Source organism: Sorex fumeus, unplaced genomic scaffold, assembly GCF_029834395.1.
Source record: "Sorex fumeus unplaced genomic scaffold, SorFum_2.1 ptg000002l, whole genome shotgun sequence".
In the NCBI taxonomy this organism is placed as follows: Eukaryota; Metazoa; Chordata; class Mammalia; order Eulipotyphla; family Soricidae; genus Sorex; species Sorex fumeus.
The window spans coordinates 10,510,453-10,526,280 of NW_026606059.1; the positions used below are offsets into that span (position 1 = coordinate 10,510,453).

Genomic DNA, 15,828 nt, shown 5'->3' on the forward strand with positions numbered 1-15,828 from the left:
GGAACCTGGGGACCAGTTCTATTTCTAAAAGACCGTGCAAACCTGACATGAAGAGCTTACGTGACAGCGGAGAAAAATCACCACCATTATTGTACCTGAAGAAACCAGGCATGAAGTTAGAAAAAATGAAGTCATGAAATTTACATACAAGTGGTACTACATGGAAAATACAATGCTAAGCGAATTGAGTCATAAAGAGAGGGGACAGACATAGAAAGATTGCATTCATCTGGGGAACATAAAGTAACAAAATAAGAGACTAACACCCAAGAACAGCTGTGATAAATACCAGGTTGTTCACTCCATGGCTTAGAGGCCAGCCGCACACTCTAGGGGTAAAGGCAGCTCAGATAGAGAAGGGAGCACCAAATAAAGGGTACTGGGAAGATCTGCCCAGGATGGGAGATGCCTGCTGAAAGTAGTCTATGGACCGAATATGACTGCCACCCAATGTCTATTCTGCAGACCACAGCACCCAAAAGGAGAGACAGAACAAAAGGGAGTGCCCTGCCACAGAGGCAGGGTGGGATGGGGGATGGGGGATGGGAGGGATACAGGGATTGGTGGGGGTGGAGAATGGGCACTGGTGGTGGGATGGGTACTCAATCATTGTATAACTGAAACACAAGCACAACAACTTGTAAGTCTACAACTGTACCTCATGGTGTTTCACTAATAAAACAAACAAACAAAAAAGAGAAACCAGGTATGAGTTTTCTAAATATGTTGAAATATCAGTGGCAGCGTGAGGCACTGTCATCAGGAGTTGTTTTGATCAATCTCCAGGATTTTTTAATTCCTCACATTCGGTCCTTAAGCTCTCAGTCTGAATTTGGGTCCCCTTAACCATTTTTACTCTCTTTTCTTTTCCATAAATACATTTTAAATTAGACGGCTGTATTTTTCAGAACTGAGATACTGGTTTTGTTAAATAATTAAACAAGTCAAGTTCTGAGCTATGGGCCTTCTTCAGAAGTTGCAAAGTGAGGCTATTGAATGACAAAACGTTGTCATTTTCCAAAACATATCTGAGGTAGCTTCATGAGTATGATGCAGAAGGCACAACCGAGACTACCTCTGAAGAGATATTTCCAAAGCACTCCCTCCCAATGACAACCCCAGTCCATGAGAAGTAGCAAGATCTGAGAAAACATCTCGTTGTTCACAGACTTGAGGAAATGAGCAGCTGAAATGTGGGGAGGGGGTGGGGGAGTGGGCTTTGAAACAGATACAAAAGGAATGAAGAGCAGAATCAAAATTAAAACCAAATATTTACTCATGGCTTCAACTTGGGAAAATCTAAAGAATGTTTTCCTTACATTTTTATATCCAGTAATAAACGTAATATCCCTCGCCAAAACTTTAGAAAAGACAGATAACATAGGCTGCTAGGGAAGATATTTCAGGGACCAGCGCTCTGAAATTCTGCAGGCTGCTTTTCTGAAACTAGAGTCCTCAGTGATTTTCCTCCATAAGATGCTTCTGGTCAGCATTCAGATAAGATGATTTTCTGGGGTGAATCCACCATTTTTCACTGTAGCACTGTCCTCCCGTTATTCATCGATTTGCTTGAGCAGGCCCAGTAACATTGTGAGATTTACTGTTACTGTGTTTGGCATATTGATTATGTCACGGGTAGCTTGCCAGTCTATGCGTGTGGGTGGGAAACTCTAGGTAGTTTGCCGGGCTCTCTGAGAGGGGTGGAGGAATCGAACCCAGGTTGGCTGAATGCAAGGCAAATGCCCTACCCACTATGCTATTTCTCCAGTCTGTTTTTCAACCTGTACTAAATCCAGCTTTGCTGCCCTGTACCACACGTACGTAAAGCACCGCTGGGTGTGACCCTGGGGGACCTTCAAGATGGCTCTTACAAGCCAGCCCTCAATACCGCCTGGTCCAAGCAACTAAACACCACTGTAACTGCAATCATATTTACTTATAATAACCTTACTGGCCACTGTATCAAGTATATCTGAAGTGGCACCAGGGGCCCATGAACAGTGCTTGGGAGGCCACGCACCAAGGTTAATGTATCAAAAATTCTTCACTAGGGTCTAAGAGATGCACAGCTCATCTGATATTAATGGAATGACCTCGGCAATGTCGGGGATGAGCCCTGAGCACAGAGCCAGGAATAAGACCTGAGCAGGTATTGCTCTAAAAAAAACAAAAAATAAAACTTTCCTGAGCACCTCCTGCTTTATGGGCTTCTGATTAGTATCTTATATGTGGACACATGTTTCCTCAAATATAAAAGAGAGAAGAGCAGCAGTGTTGGCAGATGTGGCAGAAACCGGGAAAAGCATTCGCAACACCCGCCAACTACAAGACCAAGATGACTGTCCTCCGACATCCTGATGGATCTATCACATCTTTCAGAAGGGCAGCGAAGAAGATTATCCATGACTTCTACTCAGATCTCTTCAATAACCACATCCACCTGCACACATACCAAATTCCACAGGATGGATATGTCGTTCCCAAAGTGTTCCCTTCCAAAATCCGACATGCCATCTCGTTGGTGAACAGCACCCAGCCCAGACAAGGTAAGACCTGAACACCTGAAAAATCTGCCGTCGGTACTCATCAATACACTGGCTCAGCTCTTCACACGCTACCTGTCTGAATGCAAGGTCCCGTCCCACTGGAAAACCAGCAGGACTGTACTACTGAACAAGAAGGGAGACATTCATGACATTCATGACATTGGCAACTATCGCCCTATCTGCCTATTTTCTGTCATCTGCAAGCTGTTCACTTGAGTCAACCTGAATAGGATTGGCAGAACACTAGATGAAGGACAACCATGCGAGCAAGCCAGGTTCCTAAAAGGATTCAGCACAATCAACCATATCCACATGATAACCAAGCTCACTGAGGTTTCCTCGGAGTTCAAGATGCTACTCTGTCTAATGTTCATTGATTTAAAGAAGGCCTTTGATTCTGTTGAGACGGAAGCGGTCATTGAGACCCTAGCCAAACAGGGCATTCCAACTCAAGACATCAGGATCCTCCGTGAGCTGTATTATGGATTCACTACCGGGATCTCACCATTCCATAAAGAAGTGATCATCGATGTGAAAAGAGGTGTTCAGCAGGGCAATAGCATTTCACCGAAACTCTTCAGTGCCACCCTTGAGAACGTCATACAACGACCGGAATGGGGAGGAATGGGAGTGAAGATAGATGGTCAGCAAGTACACCACCTCCACTTCGCTGATGACATCGTTCTAATAGCACCAAACATCAGCCAAGCAGCACAAATGCTGGCCGACTTCGACTGTAAGTATGGAAAGGTCAGACTACAGCTGAATCTCACTAAGACAATGTTTATGAGAAACAGTCTGGTTCCTGACATTCCATTCACTCTCAAAGGAATGACCATCTCCGAATGCAACAGTTATGTGTATCTAGGTTGAGAAGTCAACATCACGAATGACCTGGCAACTGAGTTGCGCAAGAGTACAAGAGTGTCTTGGGACGCCTTCAAGAGCATCAAAGAAATAGCTAAGAGGACGAAGAACCTCCGGCTCCAGGCACATCTCTTCAATTCCACTGTCCTTCCTGCATTAACATATGCCTCAGAGACCTGGGCCCTATGAAAACAGGATGAGAACACGATTCGGGTCTCCCAAAGAGGAATCAAAAGAGCTATGCTTGGAGTATCATGCTTCACTCTTCATGTTCCTAGAATGAGCACACGCCATTGGGCTACACTAGCACATGACAGGGACGAATGAAGACGTTATTGGCAGCCACTCGAGCAAATTGATGATTAAAGGGATGTCAAGTGATCAAGTGATAAAGGGATAAAAGAGCAATATAAAACACCTAACATAAGTTAGAAATTGCCAAGACCAAAGATTTTTCAAATACCTGAAATAAAGCAAGATCAAAATACAGACATTGATGATGGGATTGGTATTGAAATATGCCAAAATCCAACCACCAATAACTTTATAAATCATGTTTTTTCACTTAAACAAAAAAATAATTCACTTGCAAATGGGAAAATATTTATTTATGTCTTAAAAACAACAAACTGCCACATTGAATTACAAGAGATAAAAGTTCGTGTTCATGAAAGTAATATATTCACAAAGACTAGTAAAGTAAAGGCCCTCCCGTTGATCATGGATTTGCTCGAGCGGGCCCAGTAAAGTCTCCATTGGAGACTTCGTTGTTACTGTGTCTGGCATATCGAATACTCTCGGTAGCTTGCCGGGCTCTCTGAGAGGGGCGGAGGAACCGAACTCGGGTCGGCATGTTGGCTGCGTGCAAGGCAGATGCCCTACCCGCTGTGCTATCACTCCAGACTAAGGTGACAAAAAATTGACAAAGTACATTTAACCATAACTAATATATTCAAATATTTATGGTAGCAATTAGAGTTCTTTCAATTCAAGTAAGTTCAACAGGCACAGAATACAACGAAAATGGAACATGTGCTTTGACAAGACACATACTAAAACTGGAGCAATACAGAGAAGATTAACACGGTCCCATGAACAAGGATGAAATGCAAATTCATGAAGCGTTTTATATTTTACAAAAAGAAAAGAGAATAGGTTTTGCAATACTAGAACAAAGCAAATCTTTTAGTCATCTGTATAATTCAAGTTTCCAATTACCACAGGTATTGCTGGCTGCTCCTATTTTTTCCCTAAGCCTAAACAGAATTATTTTCAATAATAAAGGAATTGGATTCTACTTACTCCTTGTGGAAATGCCTGGATAAGATTTCCAGCTATGTCTAGAACTCTTAAGTTTCTGAGAACACAAAGTCCCTGTATCAGAAACAAAAAGGAGAGGGAAGCTTTTTATAATCCAATATGTGTATTTATTTTAAATGCACACCCTATCTATTGATCATTTTTCCTCTTTACCAGTTGAGCTCCAATCTCTCCTCGCAAGGCACATCCAAAGCCTTGGATTCTCAGGTTTTCTCACTTCTCTGCTTCCGCCAATCACTCAGGGATGATATAACCTGGTGCTCAAGAATAAGTCCACTTCTAGGATAAAATCTAAACTTCTGCACTTTGTAACTAGGCACAGATTTCTTAATCTCATTGTACTTCAATGTCCTCCTCAATAAAATTGATATTCTAATAGAAGTTATAATTTAATTTGTTTGTTGAATTAGTTGTTCTCTTCCGGGAGCAGGGTTTTATAGTCTCTGGGTCTTGGCTGTTGATGGGATTACACGGCACCGGGGCAGTTGGTGGGTGTAATGCCTACATAGTGGAAGATGGGGGATCTGGGTGGAGGAGGCCCCAGTCCCTATCTGAGTAGGCTTGGAGATCTACGCCCCGGGTCCCGCACACCTGGGTTCCTCTGCCGGTTCCTTTATGCGTGAGGCTCATCCAAAAGTGTGGAGAGTGATCTTAAGCATGGCTGTGGCTGGAACCGGACGTCTTCAGTTGCCAGGGCTCTGCTCGAGGTGGGGAGGGAAACTCAACCCACATTCCCCCAAGGGGCCCCTTGGCTGGTGGCTCGTGGCTGTCCTCACTGGGGCCCCTTGGGGGAGGGTGGGTTGAGTTTCCCTCCCCACCTCGAGCAGAGCCCTGGCAGCTGAAGACCTCCGGTCTTTGCCAGCCTCACACATGAAGGAACTGGCAGAGGAACCCAGGTGTGCAGGACCCGGGGTGTAGATCTCCAAACCTGCTTGGATTGGGACTGGAGCCTCCTCCACCAAGATCCCCCATCTTCCAGTATGTAGGTGTTACACCCACCAACTGCCCCCCCGCCCCGCGCCATGTAATCCCATCAACGGCCAAGACCCAGAGGCTATAACTCTGCTCCCGAAATCTTATCTAGTTCTTACTCTGGAGAACCTGGCAGGCTACCAAAAGTATCCTGCCCACATGGCAGAATCTGGCAAACTCCCCATGGCATATTCAATATGCCGAAAACCAGTAACAATTGTGGGTCTCATTCTCCTGACCCTGAAAGAGCCTCGAATGTGGCACTTTATAAAATCTCAGGGCTAGGCTAGGACGAAGGAGATGTTACTGGGGCCTGCTTGAGGATATATCCTTTTTGGATATGACATGAAAACAAGGGTAACAAAAGCAAAAATAGACAAGTGAAACTAAAACCAACGCCTTTAAAACTCGCACCTTTCATTTTAAAAATAAAAAGTTATTGGAATGTATAAAAGTGCACTGGTTTGAAGTAATCTTTAAAATCAGATAAAGCTTTGAGCCTTTTCAGACTTTTGCACAGTGTGTTAAGTTCCATACTTCTTTCTCTATTCTAATAAAGTAAACGTAAAGGCCCTCCCGTTGATCATCGATTTGCTCGAGCAGGCCCAGTAACGTCTCCATTGGAGACTTTGTTGTTACTGTTCTGGCATATCGAATACGTCACGGGGAGCTTGCCAGGCTCTGCCGTGCAGGCAAGATACTCTCGGAAGCTTGCCGGGCTCTCCGAGAGGGGCGGAGGAATCAAACTCGGGTCGGCCATGTTGGCTGCATGCAAGGCAAACACCCTACCGCTGTGCTATCGCTCCAGCCCTTATTCTAATAAAGAAATAAGATTTATCTCATAGAGTGGTTATTGAGTCCTAAAAAATGTATTGCTTCACAGCAATCATTTTGCTGTTATATTTGCTTATTCCTCCAACAAATGAATTGAACTGATTCATTCTGTAATTTCAAGATATTTTCCTTTTCATTGAAATTGAGATCTTAAAGTTATTAATAAGTTTAAGCATACTTATTTACAGTCTGTATCTTTCACAAGTTATATAATGCATATATACATATATATACAAGTTACAAATAAAATGTCAGTGTGTGTGCAATTTTTTTGCTTTTGGTCACACCTGGCAGTGCTCAGGTATGACTCCTGTTTCTGTGCTCAGGGATAACTTCTGGCAGGGCTCTGGGGTTTATAATGAGATGCCAGGGATAAAATCCAATCAGCAGCATGCAAGGCAAGTAAGTGTCTTACCCGCTGTACTATCTCTCTGGCCTGTATATGGAATTTTATGGACTATTTTAAGAGAAAAACAGTAGTAATTGATCATTTATATGTCAACTCTAATTGAAACCAGTCTATCCAAAAGGAATTAAGAGTTAGAAAATTAAAACTGGCCACTACCTCTGAGTTTGGGTTGTTGAGAACTCAAATAATGTTTCTCTCCTCTTCCCCAAAGATCTCTACAATGGAGATAGCATGCAGGTTGGACCCCTATGGCTCAGAGGACCAGCCCACATGGCAATTTACTAACTACCCAAAGGCCAATCTGCAAGCCAGCCTTCTGAAAAACGTACTTTCATTTCTTTTTCTTTTCTTCCAACTGACTGGCCTCCTTGAGAACTTTCACTTCGTGGGGCTGCATATTAAACACTCCTTTTCTCTTCTTCCATTTACTAGAGCACACACACTCCGTACTATCAAATTGTACTGTACACTCGCAGAACTGACATTTCCTTTTCATAATTCAAGTGCTTGAACTAAGCTCAATGGTGAGTGTCTGCATACATGAGATATGTACTGCAGTAAGACATAACACCAACATACAGCCAATCACATGATTACATATTCCCGTTTCTTCTCAGTGAATACTTTCCAACCTTTGTTCTGATCATAGCTGCTTTTAACCTTGTCTCCCTCCTATGAGCGCCCACCCAACACCTGTCCTAGATTGATGACTCACAGGATTTTCGCCTGTGTCCTTGAGGATATCCTGGGGTCTTACCCCACAGAGAAATGCAGACCTAGATAACTGGCCAATTGGAACTTTCTATGTTTTTCTTCTTTTAACTTTCTTCTGTGTGCTTAAGATGGCCACTCATGATTTGAAAGCACCAATAAAAAGTAAAAGGACCACACACACACACCCAAAAGACTTAGGGCTGGAAAGAGCTCAGTAGTAGGGCACTTGTCTTATATGCAGTCAACCTGGATTCAATCCCCGGCATCCCATATCATGCCCTGAGCACCACCAGGAGTGATTCCTGATTGCAGAGCCAGGTAAACCCTAAGCATCACCAAGTGCGACTCCAAAACAAAAAAAAAGGAAGAGGAACCCTAAAATCTAAGCCTGACGGAGCACAGAACCTGTTTCATTCTTAAACTTTCTGTCCCCCTACCCCTGACTATTCCAACAAGTGAACATGTAACTTCCAGGTCTTATAAGTAATAAACCTTTATTTTCTCAAAGCTTTCTGATAATTATTGTTGAAGGCCATCAAATTATATGGATTCAATGAGTCAGGCCATCGGTGATCATAATATGCTGCGACCAACACAAGCACAAGTGAATCCTAATTTGCATGAAGAAAAATAAATATTGACACATTTCTAGCAGGAAACAGTTCAGGAGTTTAATAAATCTATCATGTATTTAGATATGGGAAACCAATTAAGATTCTTTCAAACAGGAAATAAACTACTTCCCAAAATTCACAAAGTTGCCTCAAACAGGCAATCATTAGAAGCCTTAAGTGGAAGGAAGAGAGCTTGAGGCAGGACGGAGAAGTGCTCGAATTCAAATTCAAGAAGTGCTTGAATGGCATCTTCGTGGGAGATACCATGGCTGGGCTCTCTTCTGCAAGTGCCTCTCATTGGTCATTTGGTCTCCAGGAGGAAAACAAAGGACAAAGGTGTTGATTCGTGCTTGCTCAGGTCAGTCTTCTAGGCACAGAGCAGGCTGCAAAAGCCCAAGAGTGACAGGGAAGAAAAACCAAGCACATGTTCCAATGCCAAAATAAACTTATATTTTGATATATGTATGTATACATACATATATAGTGCTGCCAGATCAAATGTAGAAAACTCATTTAAATTCAGACAATATTTTTAGTTCCAGAGCCTGGCAAGCTACCCATGGTGTATTTGATATGCCAAAAACAGTAACAATAACGGGTCTCATTCCCCTGACCCTGAAAGAGCCTCCAATACAGCAGCGTTGGGAAAAACGAGTAAGGAGAGGCTGCTCGAACTCAAGGCTGGGATGAATGGAGACGTTACTGGTGCCCAGTAGAGTAAATCGATGAACAACGGGATGACAGTGATACAGTGATTCCCTGTAAAATTTGAAATATGCTTACACCAAAAATTCTCCATTGCTGAAATGAAATTCAAATTTTAAGTGAACCAGTGCATTTTATTTACTAGGCAAGGCAAGCCTTCCTATGTGCAATAGTACAAGCTATAATTTTTGTTTGTCATAGAGGCTTTGGGAACTGATTACATATAATCTGAGGGTGAACAAATCCAAAATGAACTTGGATGGCCACAACTATTTTGTTCCCACTCCCAAGATGTTTTTTTTTTAAAAAGCTCTTCTCCAAGCAAAGAAAATTGGTATCCATGTTTTTCTTACCTCTGGCAAAGCTTCAAGTTTGTTCCTGACCACGAAAAGCTTCTGGAGTTTCTTCAAGCATTTCATCTCTTCAGGTAGGTAACTCAGCTGATTGTAGTTAAGATGAAGTTCAGAAAGATTCTTAAGGAAACAAATTTCTGCAGGAATTCTGATGAGCTTGTTATTAGTTATACTCAAATATCTAAGGTTGGATAATCTAAAGAATAAATAATAAAGCATGTGGATGAAACTTACACTGTATAGAAGCCACTTATTAGAAGTTACATTACTATTACTTTAGTAGATTATTGGTGCCTTACCTATGTTGTGTTCACAATTAATGATCATTTGATTATAAAAAATTTCTGTTGCAATTAGCGTACAAAGACATTTTATAATCAGATTTCTTCTATATAAATTATTGTTATAATAAAACCTAGTTTTCCAAAAATGAAAATTCTATTTTTTATTTTTTTATATATATTAAATGCATTGAAGTGAATGCCAGCAAAAAAGAAAAATATCATGAAGAAGTACATACATAAATATAGATATACATGTAGAGATTTGCCTATAGATAGACATAGATCTGGATATGGTAACAAATATAGCCACAGATATATATTTAGACATTGATACTATAGCAAATGGGCTGGAGTGATAGCATAGCGGTTAGGGCATTTGCCTTACATGCAGCCAACATGGCTGACCTGAGTTCGATTCCTCCGCCCCTCTTGGAGAGCCTGGCAAGCTACCGAGAGTATCTCGCCCACACAGCAAAGCCTGGCAAGCTACCCGTGATGTATTCGATATGCCAGACACAGTAAGAAGTCTCACGATGTTACTGGGCCCGCTCGAGCAAAACGATGAACAACGGGAGGACCGTGACCGTGACTCTAACAAATAGATATGAGAATAACTTAGTTCATGTGGAAAGTATTTCTCTTACTTTGTAGAGATAAGTTGCTGTATATATCACGGTGTAGATGAAGGTATGAAGTAGGAACATAAAATCAGGGAAGAACACAACATCAGGTAGAGAGGAAAAGATCAAGAAAATTTGAGTTTGCAATGGTAGGTGCAGTACTTAATGTATATTATAAGATTATATACAGTCAATATTAGAATAACAAAAATAAGAATGAGAAGTTCTTAAAATAACAGAACTTGTAAGTTCAGAACAATAGGAAAGACTGTTATAGAAGCTAAAGTAGTATTAATTATTTTGAATAAAAAAGCAAGAAAAAATATGGTACTAAATGCCATTTAAGTGCTTGTACATTAAGTTTAATAATCAGCACAATACTAAAGTTGTTATACTTATTTTATAAATAAATAAAAGATAAAAGGCATATATTTTTTAAAAATAACTTTGCAAGATTAGCCAGTAAGTAGTAATTATCAACAGCATCTTTTAACAAATGGCATTACAATAACTGGACAAGTTTATGAGGAAAAACAAACTTTAAGCATTACCTCACATCTTATACACATTTATTTAAGATGAGTCTGACCTAAAAATAAAAACTGAAACTATAAAATTTATTTAAACATATAGGATTTTATTTAAATTTTTTGAGCCACACCTGCCTATATTCAAGGTTTACTCCTTCCTGGTTCTGTGCTCAGGGATCATTCTTGACAATGCTCAGGGGAACATATTTGATGTTCATATATGTCATATATCACCTGAAAGGCCTTATCTGACAGCCTCACCCAGTATACTGTCTCCTTGGCCACTAGGATAATCTCTTGATCACTTTTGGTTAGCAAACATTTCTTTTAAAGGCCATAAAGTAAATTATCCTTGAAATAAGAATATCTGAAGCCAGGAAAATTGTCCAAAGGCTGGAGTTTATCCAGTGGATAGATCCAAGTTCAATCCCAGAATTTGAAATCCCTCAAAGCACCACCAGACAAAGTCTTACATTACAGGGCCAAGCAGTGAACCAGCTGATTACACTCACTAAGTTTGCTGGGGAGCAAACCCCAGACCCTTTCCAAAGAATAGTTTTTTTAAATTTATATAGATGGATGAGGCTGGAGCGATAGCACAGCGTTAGGGTGTCTGCCTTGCACGCAGCCAACATGACTGACCCGAGTTCGATTCCTCCGCCCCTCTCGGAGAGCCAGGCAAGCTACCGAGAGTATCTCGCCCGCACGGCAAAGCCTGGCAAGCTACCCGTGACGTATTCGATATGCCAGACACAGTAACAACGAAGTCTCCAATGAAGACGTTACTGGGCCCGCTCGAGCAAATTGATGAACAATGGGAGGACAGTGACAGTGATAGATGGATGAACATGGAGAGTATCATGCTGAGTGAAATGAGTAAATGAGTCACAAGGAGAGGGGAAATATAGAATTATTGCACTCACTTGTGGGATATTAAAATAACATTAGAAGACTAATATCCAAGGACAGTAGAAACAAGGGCCAGGAGGATTGGTCCATGGTTGGAAACCTGCCTCAACGACTGGGGGAGAAGGCAGCGGGGATAGAGAAGGAACCAGTATGACAAAGATAGTTGGAGATGATCACTGGATAAGAACTGTGTGCTGTAAAGGAACAAACATAATAACTTCTCGGTACTTGGATTACAAAATAATGCCCCAAAAGGAGAGAAAGATAAGAAAAAAAAAGGTGCCTGCATAGAGGCAGGTGTGGGGGAAAAGGGCAGGGGGGGAAACTGAGATTCTGATGGTGGGAAATGTGTGCTTGTGGAGGGATGGGTGTTGAAACTCTGTATGGCTGACACCCAGCCAAGAACAGCTCTGTAACTGTGTATCTCATGGTGATTCAAAAAAAAATTTTAAGTATATGTGTATATCTGTATATACACGAATATATGCACATATATCTGTATATACACACATACATGTGCATATGTGTACACTTTCATATATACACATGCATGTATATGTTTAAATACATGTATGGTTTTCATGCACATATGTGTGTATATCACGGTCACGGTCCTCCCGTTGTTCATCGATTTGCTCAAGCAGGCCCAGTAACGTCTCCATCATGAGACTTGTTGTTACTGCATTTGGTATATCGAATATGTCATGGGGAGCTTGCCAGGCTCTGCCTTGTGGGCGAGATACTCTCGGTAGCTTGCCGGGCTCCCTGAGAGGGGTGGAGGAGTCGAACTCGGGTCGGCCATGTTGACTGCATGCAAGGCAAACGCCCTACCGCTGCGCTATCGCTCCAGCCCATGTGTGTATATATAAAATATATATGCAATTTAATTTTTACAAGTTTAATTGCTAGATAATATCTTTGTCTCTATCTACAAACAGCAAACAGTTAGCAATTAAACCAAAACTACACTTTAAAAGCAAAAAAATCAAAAATTTAAGAATACATTAAACAAAATCCTGTAAAACTACAAAATATTACAGAGAAAAACTAAAGAAGGCTTTAGTTAAGGAGATGGCTCTGCTCTGCATGGTGCTCCAGTAACCTTCAGACTGAAACTTCCATCAGAGCGTTAGTTAAACACTCTAATTTGTATAAAGAAACTATTAATAAAATTTCAAAGTGGACAGGGGAGCTAGCTCAAAGGACTAGAGTGCACGCTTTGCATGCAGGATCACAGAGTCCCAGGAGCTGTTTGCTGGATGTGATCGAAAAACCAAAGTAATATCAATGAGAGAAATTCAAAGACAAAGGACACATTAGAAATAAGCATGCAAAATAAAGTACTTATCACCAGAATACATGGAAAACTCTTGCAATTCAATTCTGAGAAAGAAACCTGATACATTTATAGTACAGAAAATAATACTTGAAGCTAATACATCACAAAAGAAAATGTTTTCACATATAGAGAAATGATGAGTAAAAACCAGAAAATGGGCTCCACGTCATTTGACATCAGAAAAATGAAAATTAAAACTACAGTGAAATATGAAATTGCTCCCAGTAAAATGGTTAAAATTTTTAAATTGCTGAAAGGAGTTTGATTCAGGCATCTGGAGGTCATAGGGAGGAGGGGCCAATCAGTTAATCAGTCCAACCCCCTGCTGCCCACCCTCCTGGGCACACATGGAAACGACACAGTCCCACCTTCCCTCAAGACAAAGCTCCAAGACAAAGGGACCTAAAGTGGCAGCCTCAGACCAACCACAGGAGGATCCCTGCTAAGCCACACTAGACACAGTAGGAAGTTTACACACCCAGCCACACTGAATGGAAGCTAAATGAAAGAATCAACACACTCCATGACAGTTAGTTGGCCAGGAAAGTGGAGAAAAAGGTGAAAAAGAAAAGATCATTGTCCTGATGTGCAGATGTCCTGAAAAAGGCAAAAACAGAATTGAATTTGGAGTCAATAAACTGAGAGGTATAGCTAAGTTCTGCCCATAATTTAAAATAAGTGTTTCTAGCATTCCAAATTATGCCTGCAAAATAATATATGCTAAATATGTCCATGTTGTATAAAGTAGAATGTACTGTATCTAAAATATATGTATTTCCTTCCATATATGTATATAGAGAGATCTATCTATCTATCTATCTATCTATGGAAGGGCACCAAGCACACAAGAGCTGTCTCTAGTGAGATGTCTCCAGTGAAGTATTCCCAGTGAAGATGGCTAGGCTGAAGAAAATAATAGAAGGGCATCATTCAGGGAGTTGTGGGGCACAGTGGAGAACTGAAAATCACAGTGCAGGAATGAACAGCTGATTTACAGAAGCAGAGGGATGCATCCACCAGGCTCACAAACTGTAGGGAACCAATCATGAAGTACAGAAGAAAGGAAAAACTATTACCAAGAAATAATCAGAGATCTCTGGAACAGCCTCAAGAAAAACAGTATTCAAATGAAAGCGTTCCCAGAAAGAATGGAAAGAGAAAATAAAGCAGCAGCTTAGGTAGAAGAAATTAAGAGACAAGACTTTCCCCAATCTGAGGATGGACTCATACATTCATAGAAGAAGCCCAAAGAGTCCCAAACAGAACCAAAGCAATTGGAAGATCCTTGAGATTAATTAAAATATGATTAATCTTAATAAAAATGGCAAGAACCAAGGGCTGGGATAAATGCAACATAGCATCTATTTATGGCAAGATAAATTAACTGAAAGGGAATTAAGTGAACCCAACTTTCTCAGTGAAATAGGGAGCTGGTTTTGTTCTAGTTTGGGGGAGTCACATACAATAGTGCTTAGGGTCTCTCCAGATGGAGCTCAGACAGGGGCCTCTGAAAGTCAAGAGGCATCTGAGCCACTTTCCAGTAACTACATGATTTGTACTAAAAACACATGGGGCTGGAGCAATAGTACAACTTGGGGGAGCATTCGTCTTGCCTTTAACTGATCCCGCGTTCAATCCATCACCACATAGGGTTCCTGGAGCACTTCCAGGAGTGATCTCTGAGCGTAGAAACATCTGCCCACGTGTCCATTTCACAGAGCAAAAAAAGGATGAATACCCACCTGAGAAACAAGGAGAGAAGACACTTGCTCGCCTTCTCCACTGAGGTCGAGAGTAACTTCACTAATCGGTGGATTTGGAAAAAGCTTACCCTGAAGGGCTTGTCACTTCTTCTGCTCCTCCCTTCCAGAAAGGCTGCCCTCAAAAATGCCCCCCACACTCCTCTCTTACTAAGGCTGTGCCCCCGGCTCATCAAAGAGCTGTTTTGAGGAAACCCCTCTCCTATCCCTGAACCCACATTCTAGAGATTAAGTAAACCAGTCGCCCCAACGCCTTTCTGCCTGTCCCAATCAAGCTGCGAAATAAGACATAAGATCCAACCAGAAGGAAAGCAAACGTCCACTTAGAGCTGGCGCGACCATTCTAGCTCCCTACTAGCTCCCCCTTGAATGAACCTGTCCACTACCTTTGCTGCTTAAGGTAACTGCTTCCTTGACCAACAGACGAAGAGAAGGATGCTGAGCCACACGCACGCTCACTGCGCATGCTCACTGCGTTTTACAATAGAAGCAACAAGTCAATCTTTGGTAACAAGAAGTAATAAAAGTTGGGAACAAAAGTGAATGAAAGCACGATAGCGATGCAAGCATCCATGGAGCTTGCACTGAAACGGAGTATGTTTCCGATTCAGCTCTAAGTATCTTTGATGGATTAACTCGTAAAACCCTCAAGAGACTGATGGATGCACCCAAGTAGCCTAATTTTAGAGTGAAGACTTGTGGGTATAGAAATACGAAAACCTTTCTCAGGTCAGAAAACGTAATCCTCCTTGACGAGGTAACTAATCAGCTTCCTATGGGATGCAGAAAATATCAAGAAGTCGGAATTAGCTATAAGATAGCATGAACCTATATATTTCACGGTCACGGTCCTCCCGTTGTTCATCGATTTGCTCATGCGGGCCCAGTAACGTCTCCATTGAGACATTTGTTACTGTGTTTGACATATCGAATACGTCTCGGGGAGCTTGCCAGGCTTTGCCGTGTGGGTGAGATACTCTCGGTAGCTTGCCAGGCTCTCCGAGAGGGGCGGAGGAATCGAACTCGGGTCGGCCGTATTGGTTCCGTGCAAG

The 15,828-nt window shown here is 41.7% G+C and overlaps 1 protein-coding gene and 1 non-coding gene across 2 annotated transcripts in view; one reads left to right on the forward strand and one right to left on the reverse strand.

The window, feature by feature from the left end:
• Positions 1-15,828, reverse strand: part of LRRC69 (leucine rich repeat containing 69) — a 99,861-nt gene that overhangs the window by 53,195 nt on the left and 30,838 nt on the right. The window contains exons 4-5 of the mRNA XM_056113275.1: positions 9,335-9,530; positions 4,716-4,787 (exon numbers count right to left, since the gene is read on the reverse strand). Coding sequence (XP_055969250.1) covers positions 4,716-4,787; positions 9,335-9,530 — 268 coding nt within the window. The remainder of the gene's footprint in view (positions 1-4,715; positions 4,788-9,334; positions 9,531-15,828) is intronic.
• On the forward strand, positions 4,446-4,549 carry LOC130023076 (U6 spliceosomal RNA). The gene has a single exon (XR_008792399.1). It is a non-coding gene; the product is annotated as a U6 spliceosomal RNA (small nuclear RNA).